General features: G+C 37.1%; 1 protein-coding gene across 1 annotated transcript in view; it reads right to left on the minus strand.

Moving 5' to 3' along the window:
- Positions 1 to 22408, minus strand: part of LOC140157844 (agrin-like) — a 338313-nt gene that overhangs the window by 33880 nt on the left and 282025 nt on the right. Inside the window, 9 exon segments of the mRNA XM_072181092.1 lie at positions 650 to 811; positions 4325 to 4420; positions 9009 to 9164; positions 9910 to 10191; positions 11354 to 11551; positions 14350 to 14556; positions 15354 to 15497; positions 15500 to 15574; positions 15911 to 16117. Of these exon segments, the coding sequence (XP_072037193.1) occupies positions 650 to 811; positions 4325 to 4420; positions 9009 to 9164; positions 9910 to 10191; positions 11354 to 11551; positions 14350 to 14556; positions 15354 to 15497; positions 15500 to 15574; positions 15911 to 16117 (1527 nt within the window).

Genomic DNA, 22408 nt, shown 5'->3' on the forward strand with positions numbered 1-22408 from the left:
ATTGGACTATTTACAAATTTATATCTAAAAAAGGTGCACCAAAGAAACAGGAATCACTTAAAAACATGTTCATTCCATTATGGTGCAAATTTTACTTTGTGAAGACAATGCACAACAGATTTTGAAGTCCAGAATAACTGACTGGAGTCGTGTTCACACGGTCGGACATCAAGTCGCTTACTAGGTAATAAGTGACAATTACCAGTAATTTGTGACTTATTACTGGTAATAAGTGACTTATGTCCGAACATGTGAACACGACTTTAGATGGATTGTAACAGTCATGCAGGGATTAGCAAAATATTCTTCCCCAAACTAATATGCAAGCTATGATATATAATAAAGATATGGTCCTCAGTGGATGGGATGAACAGCTTGAAATATCCCTCCCAAGGATGGTGTACTCTCATGACTCATTTGGACATTGAACACTGTCTTTACACAGACATGTCTGTGAAGTTGACAGTGAATAAAGTGAAACAATATTTTGGCTTTGTAAGGTTTATTATAATATCTACTCTTATGACGGGGTAATTATAGGATTAAAATTGCACAATATAAGGAATGTTATATACTTTTAACTTGACATTTTAATTTTCGAAACCTGTGCATAGATTGTGATTTAAAAAAATCTACTTTGTTTACTTACGTCTACATCCAATATTGCCAAGCTGAAGTCCTCTGAAGTCCCAGAATGCTGGTTCGCATCGGTCACATTTCTTACCACCGACTCCAGGCTTACATGCACATTGCTGAGTGTCAGCATCACAGATTGGTGAATAGGAGCCAAGCTCATTACAATCACACAAACCTGAGGTAGGAGAAGACAACAGACATATCATGAATAATCTGTATTTTACAGCAAGACAAAACAGACTAGAAATTGCATTAATTTCTTATTGGGTTGAGTATGGATGGATCCATTTGCTATCGGAACAAACATTTATATTTTTTAACAGTAGCAAGGGGTGAACTGACATGTGGTAAACTGGGAGAGCGAAAAAAGTTTGTAAGCAGTGGGGATCGAACCAGAGCACCCAAGGTTTGCAGTCTTTAGCTTATCTATTGCCCCACATGGAACTACAGCGGATGGCTGATCGATCCAGAGCACCCAAGGTTTGCTGTCTTTAGCTAATCTATTTGCCCCACATGGAACTACAGCGGATGGTTGATCGAACCAGAGCACCCAAGGTTTGCCGTCTTTAGCTAATCTATTTGCCCCACATGGAACTACAGTGGATGGCTGATCGAACCAGAGCACCCAAGGTTTGCCGTCTTTAGCTAATCTATTTGCCCCACATGGAACTACAGCGGATGGCTGATCGAACCAGAGCACCCAAGGTTTGCCGTCTTTAGCTAATCTATTTGCCCCACATGGAACTACAGCGGATGGCTGATCGAACCAGAGCACCCAAGGTTTGCCGCCTTTAGCTAATCTATTTGCCCCACATGGAACTACAGCGGATGGCTGGTGAATCCATTTTTGTAGATCATATAGTTTTCAAGCGCCACTAAAAGGCCTTGTGGAATGTGTCAACAGAAATGGACCAAAATGACGTGCTATCAGCATCCATATCAAAAGCTTGTTTTGAATCAATTTTTCATTCAATTTTAACTTAAACATAACTATTCCATGCATGATATCGCAATGCTTTAAGAAGTTACATCAACATCTACAATGTGGGCACTGTACTACATCTGACTTGGTTAGCTACATGGAATGTTACTACATGAAATGGAATAATGACACACAGAGCCTAAATGATATCAACTCAAGATGGGCAATCAACATGTGATGACTTATGTGCACACTAGCAAAATAATGGAATATTTCAAACTTGCAATTACAAAAGAAACAAACTCATGGAATGAAAATGATTGTTTTCTGTATGAAATGTGAATGAAAACTTGCAAGTGTACGACTTGTTCACAATGGGGAAACTTGACTAACATCAAAAATGTGCATGAGTGTACTAATAATGACGAGCGGTAACCATGAGATTCTTTGATATCCTCATTTCACAAAGAGCCGATTGAGCTCATTAGCGACGGTGCTCACGACTGACTGAAAAACAATGTAGCAAAGGCACATCAAGACTATGTGCATCTCATGAATATGCATGCATCTCATGAATATGCATGCGTGCATGCCTCAGAGTGATTTGCATATGATATTAATAACCTATTATGATACAAGCAAACAAGCAAGAATCTTTATAGCTATTTATAATAACATAGGGAATTGATATGATCTTTAAAAAGTAAAAACTTTCACTTATTCAAATAAAATGCCTATTTGTGACTATCAAGGTTCCGACAAGGAACTCTTTTAATCTGTCTATGAACAGTCAGTTACAATACCATATATAGAATTTATGACTTCTGGCCTTTGTACTAATCTACATCACTTGGACAATTTTTTATAAGGAAAATAAAAATCATAGGTAAAACCCTGACTCTTGATATCTGATGGTCAGCCATTTTTTCAGGTGGTCTTTCAATGGGAAAAGATGGCTTCACAATTACCAATCAAAATTTGGTGGTTTATATAACCATTTTGGCACGCTGGAAAACATGGAGGACAGGAGTTGCACCACTACCCTCAGTACGACAAGGGTTAGATCAATGTAACTGATGCATGGGGAGGTACTCGGGTTTGGCTTGAGTTGGGGTGTGTCTTCAAGGGTCTGAAAGTGGACCTGTATTTATACCAATTGCAGAGAAAATTTGACCCATTTTTATACCAGAGGCCCAGGAATTTGGCCAAATTGAACACAAATTTGTTCCATTGAAGTGAAAATTTGGTATTTTTTGTGTGCAAATTTTGATACTAAAATTGATTGAAAAAGGCCATTGTTATACCACGGAAACGTCCCCGTATGGTAATTTATACTGAATACCCAGACAAGATTGTACCACCACCCCTTGGCAGGAAGTCAATGTCAAAGGTCATTCATTCCAAATATGGCATTGTTACTGGACTCATGAATGATGGGTGACAAATGGATGGACACATAAAGAGATTCTATAAGCCACTTACTGCCATGATCTATTTCAAGATATAATATGGGAAATAACATATAGTAAAATGAATTTAGCAACAAAGTCTATTTAGAAGCTGCAAAAAATATATTTCGGCACAAAACTTTTTTAAACAAAATATAAATGAGTATATGTACATATAAGCGATTCTTTTACAAGACAAACAGCCGATAAAATAATCATAATGTTATAAAATGTATTACTGACATGATTATGTGTTTCTGTGCAATAATTATGTTCCAGGGCAGCTAAAATATTTCCAAATGGTAAGAAAAAAATGGCTTCTGCTCTCAGTGTCAAATATTCATACTGACATGCCAAAAATTCCATGTCCATCTTACTACATGTCCAATTTAGTGATTTTTCAAACCTTCAATGAATTCACCTTTTCTGTAAATCCCATAAGTCTTTGCGGGTAGACATATGATGTCGTCACGTCGATGCGCACGTTGGTACTGCAATAACGATGTCCGCTAATAATGTGCACATTAACATGACATCAAATGACGCCACCGGTTTTCCACACACACAAAGCCTTATAGTAATTACCAAAAGATGCGAACATAGCAAAGCCTAATACTCTTGCATATTCAAATGTTCTTGTACCAATTTCTACACCATAATTCCCCCACCATAATTCTACCCTTCTGGGGCACATAATTATTGCAAGGTCACGAACAATCACCAAAAATATGTAGTAGCTGCACATATGAATTGAACTAAGCTTTTAAAACTACAACTTTTAAAATGTGAACAAATCACACAGTCAATGAAATGTACCATGTGATTAGTATATGGGGCAATAATGAATAATCAATAATGAATTTGACACCTCATCTGACCCTCAAATGCATGTAACTACAAACAGAGACAGGACCATTTTCATTAGACTAATTCGCTGTGATCACTGATAACCTCCCTCCGTCCACCCTTTGGTATTATCGGGACAACAGTGAGAGAGAGAGAGAGAGAGAGATATTATAAAGAAAGACAGAGATAAAGAGACTAGTTCGCGTCTGAAACTAGACACAAAATGCCGTACTGCGCAGATTGGCAACCAATCAAGCGCGCTTTTGCCCTGACGTCAGAATTAGTCTTTTTATCTTTGTCTTTCATTATACCAACAAGTTTACAGTGCAAAGTTTATTTTGCCTTGATCACTAAAGCACTCCATGGGATATATAGGGACTGTTTATAGTAATCCGGGATTCGTCCGTATGCTGTGTTCATGACAAATTGGTGGATTGTCTGTTTATAATATTAGTCTATGGTAGTAACTTACTTGGGCAACCAGAGCCAAATTTGCCCTGTGCTGCTGTGATGCCATCAGGACAGCACCCGTATGTTGTATCTTCACATGATGGCGGTGTTGTTTGCTCTGTGGAATTAAATTATGCAAATATGCAAATCAACCACTGTCTGACATATTATAATACAACATTTGTGAACAGTCAATTTGTTGTTTTTACTAATTATTTGAATACTGGTAAATGATGCTTAAGTGTAATAATAGCTTAGCAAGATACCCTGGCTTTAATTATTTTCTGCAGGCTTTCATAAAATTCTGATATACCCATGTCAATTTAAATGCCTTTAACAGCTTTTGTGTTCCAATGTCTTCAATATCAGTTTAGCAGTTAGTGGCCATGTCATTTTTTACCATTACATATTAATATCTGATGTGTGCGCAAATTCCAAAAAAAATTGCAATTGCCCTTCTTGTGTTCCAAGCAGACGATCAAGTCCTAACACCAGTTAACGCTAACAATAATTCTTTATAAACCATAAACTTTATAATAAGCATTGAGACTATATACTTTATTATATTTGAAATAATAATAAGAAATAATAATAAAATATAGTTATAAATGGGCAAGAAGCTACATAAAGTAATTTCAATCATATACAAATTCAAAATCAAAATTCAAAATGGTTGGTTATCAAATAGGTTTATAGGTATATGCCATAAATGATAAGAATAAAACAATTAAATATATGCAAACTTATGATAGTTATTTATGATTAACTACATGTTCTAAATTGGAACCACTAATTGCTATCATGAAGGTTTACAAATTTACAAAGCAATGAAGATTATGTTGCAAATGTTAGGGGATGTGATTGGTTACTATTTAATCTTATAATGAGGGTCTGAAAAAGTAAAAAAAGTTATTTGTCACAATTTTGATTAAGAATTGGATTGGGTTCTTCCATTTAAAGTTCACACTCCCCCTGTGGATAGTTTTGGAAATATCTTCCACAGGGGGAGTATGAATTTCAAATTGAATGAATACATTTTAACCAACTCTATTTGAAACCCACTATAGGGTGTATGAAATTCAAATGGAGCTGCGTAATGTGTCCATTCCATTTGAAATTCATACTCCCCCTGTGGAAGATATTTCCAAAATCTTCCCCAGGGGTAGTGGATTTTAAATGGAATAGCCTCATTATGTTAATTTTGCTGAAAGTAATGGAAAATACGAAAATAATTTGATGATTTCTTTTGGTCTATAAATGCATCCAGAAAATAAATTTGGGCACTATAATACAACTCAATTTCTTTAATTTCATCCCAATTATACGTTGAGATCACTACTTGGTAAATTCCTTTTCATGCATTCATGCACAAGGCACTTGAAAATCATAAACAGGGTGAAGATATAATAATTATCATTCTATGTGTATCACAAATAATATTAAAATGGGTAATCTACAATTGATTCTGATAAAAATATAATCAAGTACAAATTATTTGATTTAAGGAACAGACAAACAAACAAACAAACATTTAATAGTGACAAACCTCTTTGGACTAGTGTGTAGAGACACACACAGCAAAATGGATGGGTGGAACATACAGACGGATGGCATAACACAAACCCCGTCCATAAATGATTCATACATGAATCAAGCAGTCAATCAACCAGGCAGTCAATCAACCAGGCAGTCAATCAATGAGTCAATTATACAGATCAAGGGAGGGAATGAGTAAGGAAGAGACAAAGGCAAGGTAAAGAAGTAGAAGGAAGAAAACAATAGATTAATGTTAGTTACATGTGTGTATAATAATGTGCTATAATACATAATATATTAGCCACTTGCAGGTTCCGCCATTATGCACTATATGCGGGAGAGCCTCGAACTGGCAGCATACATGAAAGGAAGAATTACGTAACCTTACACAGAATGTTATATGACTGGTTCAATTCCCATTCATGTATGCTGCCAGTTCGAGGCTCTCCCTTTATATAGTGCATAATGGCGAACCGTGCAAGAGGCGAATAGACCGTATATTCTCTGACAAACACCCCCAGGGGTGTAACATTTTCAAAAGGGGGCAGGGTATTAATTAGGTCTTTTTTACAATGATAATTTGCATTAAAAACACTGCTAGTACTATCTGGCAGTGCTACGGTGTTCCAAAACAATATGGAATTTCTACGAATACTGTTCACGGTCGATAACAATGGCTGCTCAAACAAAAGGCTTTTTGAAGTATGACGGGCACAGAAGGAGAGGGTGTGCTTTAATTTGGGTAAACTGTTGTATCCTTTCTCTCCTGACAAAAGATAAACCAAATCTTAGTATGCCCTCTCCTTTTGTGCCCGCCACACTTCTAAAAGGCTTATGGATATCATGCAATCAGTGATCGATGTTCAAAAATATGGGTACTGTAAGATATTTTGAAGGCATTTATGGTATAGTTTGGTTGGAAAAAAATGGTGGGGTGTGTCTTAGAGCAGAGCGTTTATAAGAGAATATACGGTACTAGCTAAATGGTGATACTAAAGTGTGGATAAATAAATACATCAAATGAGTATATGTGGTGATTGGATTATTCTGGTTATTTGAGTCATTAAATAAAAGTGCAAATTCACTGTGATAACAACAACCAATTATTCCAACCATATAACAACTAAAATATGATGTATACCTTCCTTTACCACTCAATTTTGTCCAAAATCTTATAAACCTGTTAATTTGTTTCTTCTTCCAATGTATACACAAATAAAAAACTTTCCTGAAAAATGTAATTTTGCTCCAGTACCACATTTCATTTATTTATTTCAATGATTTCCTTCCAATAGTTTATGAAGGCTAGAGACTCATGGACTTGCTTTGGGACTTCATATTGCCACTCAAATAAAATAAGTCTTGTAGAATAGATAATAGTTGAAAATGTCATACTTTTCTGTATCCAGGGGCAGTGGCGGCGCCATTGGGGTGGGGGGTCAAATTCCCCAGTTAGAACTCTTGCCCCCCTGTTTCCCCAATAAAAACCCAAAATTACGAAAATTGCCACTTTTTACAGCAATTTTATGCTAAAATTAGTTGATTTTGCCCCCCTGAAATTCAGTTTGCCACCTCAATGCCCCCCCCCTGAAAGATTCCTAGCGCGGAATCCAGGAATTTTCAATAGGGGCTCGACGCCCATAAAGTCAGGCGCCAGTCTGCAAAAATACACAAAGTCAAGCACCGCTCTGCAAAAATAAGGGGGTGCCCCCCCCCCCCTAAATCCACCCTGGTACCATATCACATCTGTACCAGTTTCTGTACCATATTATTTCTGTTCTGTACCAGTGTTTCACTATAATTGGCAATGATTTCTTTTCAACCCCAATGTTAAAAAAATAGAGATTCATGAACTTGTTTTGGGTTAAGCTCTATTTTGGTGAACATTACATTCTTTCATTACACATTTTGTTGTGTTTTAGCAATTGTATCCACCCCCTCATCATCTGACCTGTTCCCACTAACTCTTACACTCGGTTAACATTGATTTTAATTAATAATATTAATATGTCAAGTTCAATCAATAGTTAGACAATCAATAATTAATATTAGTACATACAAATCAATCAATAGTTTAACCATCATGATGACAAAACTGACTACTGCATGACGAAGTGATCAAACTAACAGACTTGTGAAAACACAACTTCAAAACTCCCACCACATCAGTTGCTAGGCAACGACTTACCAAATTCTTCATTTTTGAAGTAAAAGTATATGAAAGACAGACAATCACCATATAAAAAAAGTTATCAATTAATATGTATGGACTAAACATGCGAACTGAGTATCTATTTCATAATAACAAACTTTCAAGTATATCATGATATCCCTACATGAAAATTGTAACAGCTGATAATATATAAAAAGTTACTATATTTTAACATATTTAAGACTTTCATTCATACTCTTGATAGATTCACCTGACAAATTTCCCCTCCCAATTAAGTTGGTTACTAAAGCTAATATGGATTAAAACTAAAATTATATGATAGACCATGGTATCTAAAAACTTTAAGTTCCATCAGACACCATGCAGTCAGTGGATGTTTATTAAATGATCATGCGGTTATATATGATGATAACATTTAATAGTATTATCAATTTACCTATTTTTAATAATCCCCAAACCACATATTAGACTTAGAGGTGTTTGCAATAGCTTGATCACTTTCAGAATCGATCATAATTGTATTACAGATGTAAACAGATGCTTTTCAAAGATTAAAATATGCTTGTTTGTATATCTGTTATAGCAGCGGTATACAGTTCAACCTTTTTGTGTTCACTTTGTATCAGTGCCTGTAAAATGGGCTATGCCATGAAATCCATACACCCCCTATGGAAGACATGACCTTAATTTTCCACATACGGTTACCTGAATGGGTGGCTCCATTTGAAATTTACACCCCCTGTGTGGGAGATTAAAGACATGTCTTCCATAGGGGGTGTATGGATTTCAACTAGATTAGCCCATTTTACACACAAACTATCAAGCTATTATTCCGCCAAATAAAAGTCTCAAACATCAGAAATCAATCGCAAAAGTGATCATATGCGTGAATCCCCAACTGTATTAAATCCCCATATATAAAGACTAACCCACAACCAAAGAATAACCTTATAACTTGATCACCTAGTGTCAAAGGTCATGACCCCTGACCTCTTACCTGGACAACACACAGCAAATTTATCCATTGGATGTATGTGACAGTAGCTTCCTGAAGGGCAGCTAGCGGCGGCATTCTCTTCTTCGCTACATGTGTACTGATTTCCTTCAGAATCAGTGAGAGGCATGTCACCATCGCATGGCTCCATCTCAACGTCTGGGGAGAATAGAAATTGAAGAAATTCATTTATGACCATTTCATATTGCACAGTCTCTATTGGCATAGTGGTTTCTTATGATATATTAGTGTTTACATCCGGTTGCTCATCAGGAAAGCTATTCCAATTTATCTATTAGAAGTTGCTAGCATCTGAATAGATTCCAAGTTGAATTTACGGTAACTTGATCACAAATCACTCTGCAACTTTGCCCACAAATGAATTTACAAAATAATGTGAGGAATTTGTGACAAGAATACACAAATCAATCTGTTTCTTTTGACATAGCGCATGTTGGTTTTTAAGATTGCAAAGATCCAAACAGCACTATGATGAATTCAGAAAATCAAGAAAATACTGTTAAACTTGACTGAGAGTAACACATACATGTGGCTATGGTGAGGTCTTCCTTCGATCCAAGGCAAAGAAACAGTCTCTTGATTTACCAAATTCTGAATGTACAAAACTGTAAAAGTTGTTAACAAAGATGAAGGCACATACAATCTGAGTTACATACACTAGGATCCACAACATGCTCATCTATAATGGCACAGTTCTTTAACCCCAAAACATTTGTACATTCATTGAATGACCTTTGACAATTTTGGGACAGAAACTCATACTCTGTAACTTGAGGTCAAATTTTGCACTATGGTTGTTTAATTGAGGTTATTGAACTATGTCATTGAGATGAGGCTATTGTGGTCCATAGTGATAAATATCTCGGGATTAAAATATACTCACCTTCACAGGATGCGAAACTGACAAGCGTAATTGCAGCTTGTTGGTCGCAGCTTGCCTCTCTCATAATGCACTCGCTTCCGTACGTCATCAAATCAGACCCACACACCGGTTTCCTGGTGGCGCTGCAGTTCATGGAGCACGAGCAGTATGACATACCATTGGGCAACTCAATGCATTTACCACCAAAGCTGCATTTGGATTCGTCGCATTGTTCTGTGATCGGTAACATACCAGAACCAAGCTCTCCACCACTCATGTCACCAGAGCCTGATATATCTATAGCTGTGATAAAATACATAATGAAATAGATATACTTGCTGTACTCATATTTTACACAAGAAAATAAAAGTTTTGGCATACGACGCCTGAAGCACAAACTTTTAGATAAATTGAGGTGTTGTTTTTCTCTAAGAAAAGTTTTGCTACACAACGCCTGAAGCACAGCCATTTAGGCAAATTAAGCTGGTTTTCTTTCCACTATCTGCGTTTGTATCCTATTTCTCCCGCCATCCATCAGCACGATTACAACATTTTTTCAAATAATTCATACTTTAAGAAGATAGTATGGCATTCTAAGAATTCAGAATCTGTACAACATGGATTAAAGTATTGACGTTTAAGGGTGGTGCAATAATTATGTGTACCGGGTGGTGAATTATAGGGGGGCCAAAGATTTTTGGCAGGCCAAAAGGGAGGGGGCAAGCATTTTTGGCAGGTTTAAAGGGGGGTCAAGTGATTTTTTGGCACAGATATTTTGGGTACCGTTTCTATAATACACCCTAAAAAGGCGTAGGAAAACGTTAGGAACACTTTCAAATATGCAAAATTGCCTGCTCGCTGCGCTCGCATTATATGATAAGACAACTTAAGGTTTTAAATTTGAGTTCCCCAAAATCTTGCATGTGTAAGGGGGGGGCAAAGATTTTTTGGCACGTCGAAAGGGGGGGGGGCAAAGATTTTTTGGCACGGCCAAAGGGGGGGGGGGCAAGCGATTTTTGGCAGACCATTTTGATAATTCACCACCCCAGGGGTACACATAATTATTGCACCACCCCTTATAAGGTCGAGAAAAGTGGGCGACATACAAACATGTTTCAATTTCAACTTTCTTGTTTTACACATATTATGGTCAAATTGCAAATGCAAGTCACATGATGCAATTCTAAAAATAGCAGGGCTCTGCACTGGGAATTGCATAGAATTGTGCATTGTTAGAAATAATTGTTACATAATAAACAACACATTTTGGCCTACTTGAGTTTATATTCAAATGCTCTTATTGTCTCATCAATGTTAGAAAGTATTCATATTTCCAAATAAAACATTTCGAGTATTAAATGACAAATTAAGAGTTATTTTCACTCCTCAATTTCCAAATAACACCTTTCAAATTACCCTCTTAATTCTCATTTCCCCCAAACAAAGCCTATATTCGCACACATACCATCATCACACTCCCCAACATAGAGGACATCGATCTTGCTTCGCTGGTTGCACATCGCTGATTGTAGATGGCAAGGACTGCTGTAGGTTTCCATGTTGGTACCGCACACAGGATCGAAGATCTCTGCACAGGTCGGGCACATGCAGGAGCCACGATTGCACATGGAACCAAACTCGCAGACGACACCTTCACACTCATCTGGAAGCAATAAAATTGTGAAATTAAAATTAGGAGTGCTCAGTTTGAGGAATGAGTTTATTGACATCTCCATTCAAGCTGACAATTACAAACACTTTTTTGCATAATGTGAACTTATTTTCTGAAACGGGAAGAAAGCAAATCATAAACTAGCTTTTAGTCTATACCAAAAGTGCATTACATCGCTTGTATTACACATGGACAAAAGAATGACGAAGGTTTACAATAGAGGTTATCCACTTTACTCATGTGTGACTTCTAACAAAAGGCGCTGGTTCCCGTAGTATTCCTCATTCAAACTAATTCAATGCACAACCTCAGAGTTACCTGCATGACTTTGGCGGGCTATTTTGAAACAGTATGGTTGCACATGCAGGTACTTCTTTTGAAAATCCTAAACAAGGTATAGCAGTCGTTGATAGGATATGCAGCTTATAGAACCCGGATAACCTCTATGCAATACAATATAAGATCGATTTTTAAGCAGCTTTAATCCACCCAATTGGGCAGTCACAACACCAGTTTGGTGTTGATTGGAGGAATGAATTCTGACCATCATTTAGCTCATTGGATTCTCTATAGGCCTAATCACAAACCAGTACTCAATAAATATGAAGTTAACCCTTAAGTGGGTCAATTGCCCTTACTCATAAAATTTTCATAAAAATGTCAACAGCCTAAAAAAGTATTCAATATTCATAATGAAGATTTAAATCATCACATCCATTTATCTACTGATCCTCCAAAGATTTGGCAAATTAAGACAATTTGACAGCACAACATGTGTAGTTTGGTGCCGATGTAAGTTGCCATGGAGACAGGCCAAAATTTGACAATTCAAATATTGTAAAAATCATTTAACAGTTTGTAATATCTTTCATTTTCAGTTTTGTGACAAATAAAATCCATTTTGTTAACCTACATAACAAACGTAAGGAATAAGGACCAATGCCCAAATAACTTGTGAGCAGCAATATATAAATTAAAAAAAAAAAAAATTTGAGACTTAAAAGGGCATTTCGTGATCAACAGCAACAACCCCCCCGCCTACTTTTATACTACTGGAAACTTCTGGCTACATAATATTTATGTACAAAATATTTCTTGCAGATTAATTAGTTTAGCAAAGATATCGTGAAATTTGAATTTCGTTCTGGTGCACCAGAACGAAATTACAACGCATTGTCTATGGAGCAGTGTAATACACATAATCATGCATAACTCATGAATAAAATCGGAATCAACTGAAATTTTGGAAATAAGCTTTTTCTTGGATATCTACTGAAAAATGTCATAAAAAGAGGATGCTAGGATCACGAAAATACTCCTTTAAGATGAATATTTGGAAAAACTCATTCAGAAATTAATGCAAATTAAAGTAACAGAAATTGAACAAACTGAAACGAACTATCTATATAAAAAAACGTTCTTCTAGAATTTCAGACAAATAGTGGGCAAATTGGTGTGATCTAATTTAAAGTGATGAATTATTCATAACACTTTAATCTTGTCTAGTAATAGTGCTGGTACAGTGTCAAAATTCACATCACCCAATTCTAGCGTAATAATGCCTACTTGACTGTCTATACCATAACATGTGCAATCGATACAAAACACATCACACAGAACAGTGCACAATTAAGTATTTCATTGCCTAGAATAAGGTCACATTGTAAGCTTAACTACAACATCTAGCACATAAGGCGCTACTCTTGTCGATTTTCACTCGGAATTGTAGTTAATGGAGCATATCTAAGCAAACTGTTCTAATTACTTCAATGAATTTCTTGCACAGGCAAGTAGGTGTCATGAAAGTAATGTTTTCTTACGGATAATGATGTGCATATCTGGGTTTGCAATTATCAGGGAGGTTTCCTTTTTTATGTTTTGAGTGCAATTGTCATCATTCTCAGTGAATCTTGTAATTACTATTTTTTCTTCCAACTCATCAAAAGATATTGCACTATTTGAGTACAGACTCCCATACAGTACCATGCAAAATGCAATGGAAAATTTGCCATATTGGATAATCACAAAGAGGACCAACAAAGCCTGAAAAAATGAGGAATTTCGGAATCTCATTCCTGGGAAATCTGGAGGAAAATTATGCTTTTTTTTGGATAAAGAAATACATACAAAATGGTGGGAAATCCTGATATGTTATGTTGGAAGGAAATTTGTCTACATTCCTGGGAAATGAACATTTTTCCAGGCCTGGGGACCAAAAAAGTGTACCTTCAGCAAAATTCCCAAAATCCAACAAAAATTGAAGACCAAAAAAGTGTAATTTCCATTTTTGTTAGCAAAGGTCCAAAATCCAACACTAATTTCCATCTTAAAATCATGAGGGTTACAAATGTGGCACTTAGATTCTGTAAATTGGCACAATGCATTACATACTTGCCTCTCTTACAGCATTTTTGATTGGCTAATTGGGCGATATATTCATCTGAGTGACTAATTAAAATACAGCTTCTAGATATGTAAGCTCAATTCTCTTCAGCCCTACCACCATTCTTACCATGCTGCTGATTGGCTCACTAAATCACGAAAGTATTCATGTAACCAATCAGCAGGTGGTACTCATAGGGTTAAACCTCTTCAGCACTACCACCATTCTTACCATGTTGCTGATTGGCTCAATAAATCAAAATAGTCTTCATGTAACCAATCAGCAGGTAGTACTCATAGGGTTAAGCCTCTTCAGCCCTACCACCATTCTTACCATGCTGCTGATTGGCTCACTAAATCATGAAAGTCTTCATGTAACCAATCAGCAAGTAGCACTCATAACTTACCACAAGTTCCTTGTGACACCACATAAATCTCCTCTTGCAACATACAAGCCTTCACATTCAGTTGGCATTCGTTCTCGTGTGTATTGCCATCAGAGCCACAGACTGGCCGCTCAATAGCCACGCACCCTTCTGGGCAGACGCACTGTGGACCCATGGAGCTCATCTCGCATATGGCACCAAACTCACACTTTGCGTTGTCACAGGTTTCTGAAACAAAAGCAGAAAGTAGATTGTGATTTCATTTAAATACGGATTCTTCCTTTACTGGCATCCAATAAAATTATATAACTTTCCTCTTTCTCCCTTCCGCCTGCATCCCCATCTCTCTATTCTATCAGCCCTTTTATTTCTTTCCTCTTTTTCTTTCCCTCTTTCAGCTCTCTTCTCCCCCATTCCCCTTCCTCCATCTCTCTTTCTCTTTCTTCAATCAACCCTTTCTCTTACTCTTTTGTCTCTTACTTTTTTCCTCCTCTCTCTCTCTCTCATCCCTCTCCGTGTTGTTCATCCTTCTGTGTATATCTCGCAAAACTGAGACTTTGTCAACCTATAGCACTCCTGGAGCACTAGGGTTAGGGTTTGAGATGCTTCAGGATTGTGTTAATGATATCTCAATTTCGTTGTATATCTCACCCTATCTTTCTCTCCCAAACCCCTCCCTTTTGATCTGTCTAGTCTCTTCGTAGCGAGTGCACTTTTTTTCTTTATGAATACAGACATACATTCATATCATAAAGCTGCAAACTTTAATATTATGTTTGTATAGACAATTACTCCATTTTGTTACTTTTCATGTTATCACTATGGACCACAATGGCCTCGTCCCAATGGCATAGTTCAATATCCTCAATAAACAATCATAGTTCAAAATTTGACCTCTAGTTTCAGAGTATGAGTTTTTGTACCCAAATTTTCAAAGGTCATTCAATGAATGTGCATATGTATTGGGGGTTAAAGAACTGTGCCTTGATAGATGAGCATGTTGTGGACCCTAGTGTATGTCTCACCACATGGGCCTTCGTATTCGACCATTACACTCGTCTGTTGTTCGCATGCCACCTGCTTCAGCTGGCACTCATTTGCATATGTCATGCCGTCAGAGCCGCAAACAGGTTCGATCTGTAGCGTACACATCAAGTCACATGTACACACGGGGCGCCGTTCTCTACCATACACATTGCACCATACATGCATAGAGATCTGGAGCAGATGTCTTGTATATCTTCAGCTGAAAACAAAGGACATTGACATTTGATATTGATTGTTTCTGTACTTTTAATTAATATTTGAGATTGATCTTTTCGTACTAAATTACTACAGATATTGATTCGCAATATGGATAGTTATACATTGTCAGATCTCCAACTAATGCTTAAACTTGCAGATTTTCACTCTTAGAAAGACAAACACAAATGGAACCAGTCGCTTAGCCAAGTGTTTCCCTGTGGGACATGTTGCCTTCCCCTCTTTCCACCCGTGGCATGCTAGCAGCCATGATATTTAGGCATTCTGGTCCTCTGAAATATCTTGGCTAAGTTATGATCGATACACATTCAATACTTACGGCACGGTGTCATGTCGGTCATCGTGATCCTCTTCTTGGTGCGACACGATTGTGATTCTAGGTGACACATACTGTAGTATGTCATGCCATCACTACCGCAGACAGGCTTGTAAACTTCAGGACACTCTGGACCGCAGACGCAAGATGGGAAACCATTCTCATCTACGACACATTCACCAAACTCACACAGGAAGGTTTCGCATGGATCTGTATTTATTGAAAAGAAATGAGAATAAAAAATACAAGGAATTAAAACAAATTGGAATCATTGACATTTAGCTCTAATTCAGTACATTGACAAGACCTGTGTAATTTATTTGATCTGGTTATTGTTTTATGCAGGGATATGATAGACCACACACCAAAAATGATAAGTATTGCTAAAAAATGTTGAAAAACAGTGAAAAATCTGGGGAAAATACCAAATATGGGCTGAAAATAAAAGAAAATCTTAGCAAGAAAAAAGGAAAGGAATAAGGAAGTCTCGCATTTCTATTAAGTGTATGCTTGGTGTATTTTGTTGTATACACTAGGATCCACAACATGCTCATCTATCAGGGCACAGTTCTTTAACCCTAATACATTTACACATTCATTGAATGACCTTTGACAATTTGGGTACAAAAACTCATACTCTGCAACTTGAGGTCAAATTTTGCACCATGATTGTTTAATCGAGGTTATTGAACTATGCCATTGGGATGAGGCCATTGTGGTCCATAGTGATAGATTTGTACAGGGGATGCATCTTTTTTTAGGTTCTTGCCTTATTTGCATCACCTTCATCATAATATATATTTTGTTTGTTTGTTCTTTGTTATTTGACGTTATCTTATAGTAAGTATCCTTCAAAATACCTCCAATGTGTATTAGTATATGTATCGTTCTAATTATCTAATTAAGAGTTTCACAAAATGTAAAGCATCTGCACAGAAAAAATTGCTGTGAAGTAGAAACTATGAACAATATTATAGATGTTTCATAATTAATAGTACGATATCTGTAATGTGAAATATATGCCAGAAGAGCACTTGGAATCTATACTGCTGATTTTGTACCCTGCTTCTTTTTCTATCTTGCCCCTCCCATTGGGTATATTGCTGATCCATTAATTATCCTTTTCTGGTGCATTGTGGGATAGAAAAGGAGCAAATTAGCGATCGATTTGCCCCTTTTCAATCCCACAATGCACCAGAAAAGGATAATTAATGGATCAGCAATATACCCAATCATTTCTTGGTAATGAAGCAGCCCTGCCCAGACAAAAGTTACTCATCACTTATGGACATGAACAGCACATCTTGACCTGTGTCGGTATCATTTAAAGGTTGTGTTTGAATTGCAGATGGCGTGGCATGTTCAATCAAGTCTCAAGCCTCACTGATGATGGATACGTTGTGTTTATTTACTGTATCATGTCAGAGCTTCACATGTTTGCAATATTTATTACATCAACTTTTCTATATAGTATAGTCTCACCAAAGTAATCTAGCAAAATGTATCACTTTACAGATGCATAAAAAGCACATCATCAGAGCATGCCAATTTTGTTTTCACCTGGTCCCATCAGGACCCAAGTGTGTAATTCCCAGAAAGCGGCTCGAACACTGCAAGCCTAAAACAAGATGAATCTTAACTATCCAAAATTCCAGAAAGCTTACTTTGTAAATTTGAAATAAAATCCGGGGGGGGGGGGGTCTCTCTTCCTGGTTGAAGGTATACGGGATGTGCCACCGTTTTGAGGTATCTTTCCAGCAATTTTGGTATATCGATGGGTGGGTTTTCAGTGAAGACCAATGCACCCAATTGGGCACATTTTGGCAAAAGTGCCCTTAAAGCGCCCAATTGGGGCAAATTTGGGTGATTTATGTTGAAAATTGGTATGCTGATGGGTAGCAAAAACAGCTAAAAAGTAGGTATAATAGAGAGCATCCGAAAGTCTCCGTGGCACATCCCCGTACAAATATTTTGAAGAGACCCCCCCAAGCAACAGATGGGCCACACCCCAATTGGGTCATTCCAGTGAAACCCAATCACCCCTATGGAAGATAGGGCCTATATGACTTCAATCTTCCTCACAGGGAGTGTGAATTCCAACTGGGGTGGGTTACCTGAATGGGTGACTCCGTTTGCACCTCCTATGTGGGAGATCATGTCTTCCATAGAGGGTATATGGATTTCAACCAGAATAGCCCAAAATTAATGCCCTATGAAGTGGGTTGTGGTAGGCAACACATAAGGGACCACAAACCCAAACCACCCATAAATTGTTTCTCCAATTCACAGAAATATGATGAAATGATCTCTATGTATGGATTTGTTAAGTTTTGGCTTTATAATGACTCACATGAATGTGACTGAATATGGGTTTGGGTACCGACATAATCTTAATCTCATATACTATTTTATTATTCAAATGTTCACAGAAATATTGTGACATATTCCTATTTAACCCCCTGGACACTACTGGTCATCAAACAGAATTTCTGATTGGTTGATAACTTGAAATGCTTATTTCAATTGCCAATTATGACTTATCTTTAAGCTATTTATGGTCAAACTTGCATTTGCAGATGATCTTATTAAAATACACTCCTTGATTGGTCAAAATTGAACACAATATTCATTTTGGCCAATTGGCAGGTAGTTCTCATGGGGTTAATGTATAGTTTCTGCAAGTTCTTACTTTAGAATGACTCACATTTGATGTGAATGTATGTGGGATTGGTCCACAACAATACCAAGATTGATGATGATCAATTGGAATCAATTGGTTCACAACAATACCAATATTGATGATGATCGATTGGAATCAAGAACAGAACAGTTTCCCTTTTTAATCATTTGTTATTTTATAAAAGAGAGAACGGTTCTTACATTATGCAGACTGGCAGACTGTGGAACTGTGGCAGACTGGGTTAGAATAATTATATGAGACTAGTATGATCAAAATATACCATTTGGTATATTTGGTAGTAGTGTCAGGTTAGAACTACCCCTAAGGCTAATGAAACTTGATGTTGAGTTTAGCGTCCCATTTTTTTCAGCTCGTAATGAGGCAACTATTTCATTATTCATTATTCATTATTTTCCAGATTTCATTATATTCATAATAAACGGCCTTTTTCTCAATGCAATGCTTATTATGCGCTTCTGTTCATTCTATTTGGGTATCTTGGGTCCCAATATAATGTCAGTATTCCAAACTTTAAATCAAGTCTCCGATTTCCACTGACCTCTCCGTATACATTTGAGGATGGGGAAAATGGGGGGGGGGGGGACTCATTTATATAATAATAACAAAATCATGCAGAACATTATGAAATAATTATTATCGTCACCAATTTGTTAAAAATATACATGTCTTTCAATAGTATCTTCTAGTTAAATTATTTACAACATAAATCCATCTGGTGAACATAGGCGTAGATCCGGGGGGGGGATAAATCCCCCCAATATTCTGCTAGGGGGATGGTCCATACAATCACCCCCCAATTTGTTACCATATTTCACCAATTTAGCTTCAATATGCCAAAAAAAAATTGCGCGCTAAGAAAATTTTCCACCCCCCCATGTCAAAAAGAAATCTATGCCACTGCTGGTGAAAACATTTGGTCAGGTTCGGTTCAAATTTTACCCTGGTATATCCCAAAGGTATAATTGAAATAATTGGATAGAGCAAGGGTCAAACATTGGTATATTTTCAATGCTCAAATATTTAGATGAATTCTTCTAATAGTTTTTGAAGGCTTAAAATACAAAAGAAAGGGGTTTCAAAAAATTTCAGAACAAATTTTCTTGCTGGTTTAGTAGCAATTTGCACAATAATGAATTATTTTCAGATTTTACATCTCAAACGCGGCACAAAATTCATAACGCCGGCGGCGGACGCTAAACTCAGAATCAAGTTTCAAGTGCCTAATGGTGGACAAAAATTATCAAGGTCATATCAGGGTCATACAGGCTCAAATTGCCGCAGATTGTTGCAGGTTCATAAAAATTATTGGTGTGAAGGAAAGCGAGACAAGAAGCTGCAACAAATGTCTGACATAAAATCGATATACGTTACGTATAATATCTGGTAGAAATATATTATCAATTTTACATTATCAAACATTCGTTAGAACTTAAGGGGCTGTGCAAAATTTTTGGCGAGCCAAAACGGGAGGGGCAAGCAATTTTTGGCACACATTCATGGGGCGCCTTTTAAATAAAACGTGCTAAAAAGGGTTAGGAAAATGGTACTGAAACGCCTTAATATGCAAATTTTCCTACTCGCTGCGCTCGCAACATTTATCAAGACCATTTAAGGTTTTTTTTTTGGCGGGCCGAGAGAGGGGCAAGTAGTTCCCCCACACTGGGGGGCTCATAATTATTGCACAGCCCCTAAACATTTAAATGCCGTACATATGTTACATCAAATATTTTACATGGAATAAAAAGTCTGTAGGGTCACTAACACTAAGATTTGACAATAACTTTCCATCCTATCTATCAATCTAGGCCACCACACACTATGGACCACAATGACCGCATCCCAATGGCATAGTCCAATAACCTGAATTAAAACAATCATAATGCAAAATTTGACCTGAAGTGGCAGAGTATGAGTTTTTATCCCCATATTTTGAAAGGTCATTCAATGAATGTACAAATGTATTGGGGTTAAAGAACTGCCCCTGATAGATGAGCATGATGTGGATGATGTGGATCCTAGTGACACTAAGATGAATTCCTAGCATGAGGGTCAACCCATTATATTGCTCAATACAATAGGGGTATTTTGTTGTTAAATAATTGAATTGAATTGAATATAGTACATACAATTATTAAGTATGACATTGGGATGTATACCTGTTTACACAGCAACTGTTGTAAAAAATAACAGTTTTATAATGATGGAAAGTATTTCATGAACATGCAACAATCCAGTCTGCCACAGTCTGCCAGTCTGCATTAAATGTAAGAACCGAAGAGAGAAACTACTTCAGGCTACAGCCCACATTTATTTCAAAGTTCCCTTTTGTACTATGGTTTAAATCTGTTTGAAATCTATTTCAGTATAGGTTTCTTGGAGCTGCATGTACAAGTACAATATTTTGTTCAGTTAACCCCATGAGAACTACGGTACCTGCCGAATAGTTGCCGATTACTAGCCAAAAAGAAGTTTTCATTATCAATTGGACCAATCAGCAACATTGTTAGAATAACTTCACCATGCAAAAAAATTGGAGTGAATTATTTGCAAAGCTCTGTTCTGATTGGTGATTAAAATGAAGAAATCATGTAATTGACCAATCAGAGGCAATGTTAGATCGGCACGTACATGTATAGTGCTCAGGTGGTTTGGAAATGACATCAGAAATGAGCTGAGTTTCTCATGGAGTTACGTGCTTTGCAACAATTCCAAAACATTGTATTTACCATGGCTCTCTATAGGCCCCTAAGAGCCAATTATATTTAGAACTTTGTACAACAAATGAGACTGCAGCAGCAAAACCGGATGAAACTACAGCAGCCAAAAAATTGGCATTTGAACGATAGTGAAAATAAACAGAACCATATTACAAATGATTTTCAAACTTTTACAAATCAAGCCAATTACTTGCACTAACCTATTGACCACGCTATGCAAAAGACTTCCCTAAGCAGTTTCCCCCCATGTATGCTTCATTAAATACAATCAACATTCCTGCTTAAAATCTCACAAAAGCACACCAAATCGCCTGTATGGCCTTCTACAACCCCTCCGCCCCTCCAAGGCATACAGCAGCCGCCACTTGTCTTCAATACACTGCATTTAGCCGCAACGAAATCTGGGCAGCATACTTTACTCCCAATTGACAGACCAAACCAACTCAAACAAAATCTCTTCAGTTCCTGCACTATGACCACAATGGCATCATCCCAATGGCATAGTTCAATGAAACTCAATGAAACAGTAATAGTGCAAAATTTGACCTCAAGTTGCAGAGTATGAGTTTTTGTACCCAACTTTTAAAAGTTCATTCAATGAATGTGCAAATGTATTGGGGTTAAAGAACTGTGCCTTGATAGATGAGCACGTTGTGGACCCTAGTGTGTACTCCCGATTGACAGACCAAACCAACTCAAACAAAATCTCTTCAGTTCCCCGGTAGCGGTAAAAGCCAACGAGCGTTCATGGTCTGACAAGGTGTCTATACACTATACAATCGCTCCCTCGAGGATCCGTCCCACGTTATGGCTTCCTTTTTATTCCTCTTTTCCAGGTGCACCGCATCCACCCCAAACCAAGCCTCCGTGCATGCTCAGTGAATACATGAAACTGGATTACCGACTTTTCGGATCCCTTAGGTACATATCTCAAACATCAACCCGAGTTTTCTTTTCATCCTTCCTTTTCTTTGTTACTCATAATACTTGTTCTCTTCTAAAGCTTACAATTGAACTTCTTTCGTCTTTTATATTTCACTGAAAAACTGAAGAGGTTTTTTTTTTTTTTGCAACTATAACAAT

Source organism: Amphiura filiformis, chromosome 7, assembly GCF_039555335.1.
Source record: "Amphiura filiformis chromosome 7, Afil_fr2py, whole genome shotgun sequence".
Lineage (NCBI taxonomy): Eukaryota > Metazoa > Echinodermata > Ophiuroidea > Amphilepidida > Amphiuridae > Amphiura > Amphiura filiformis.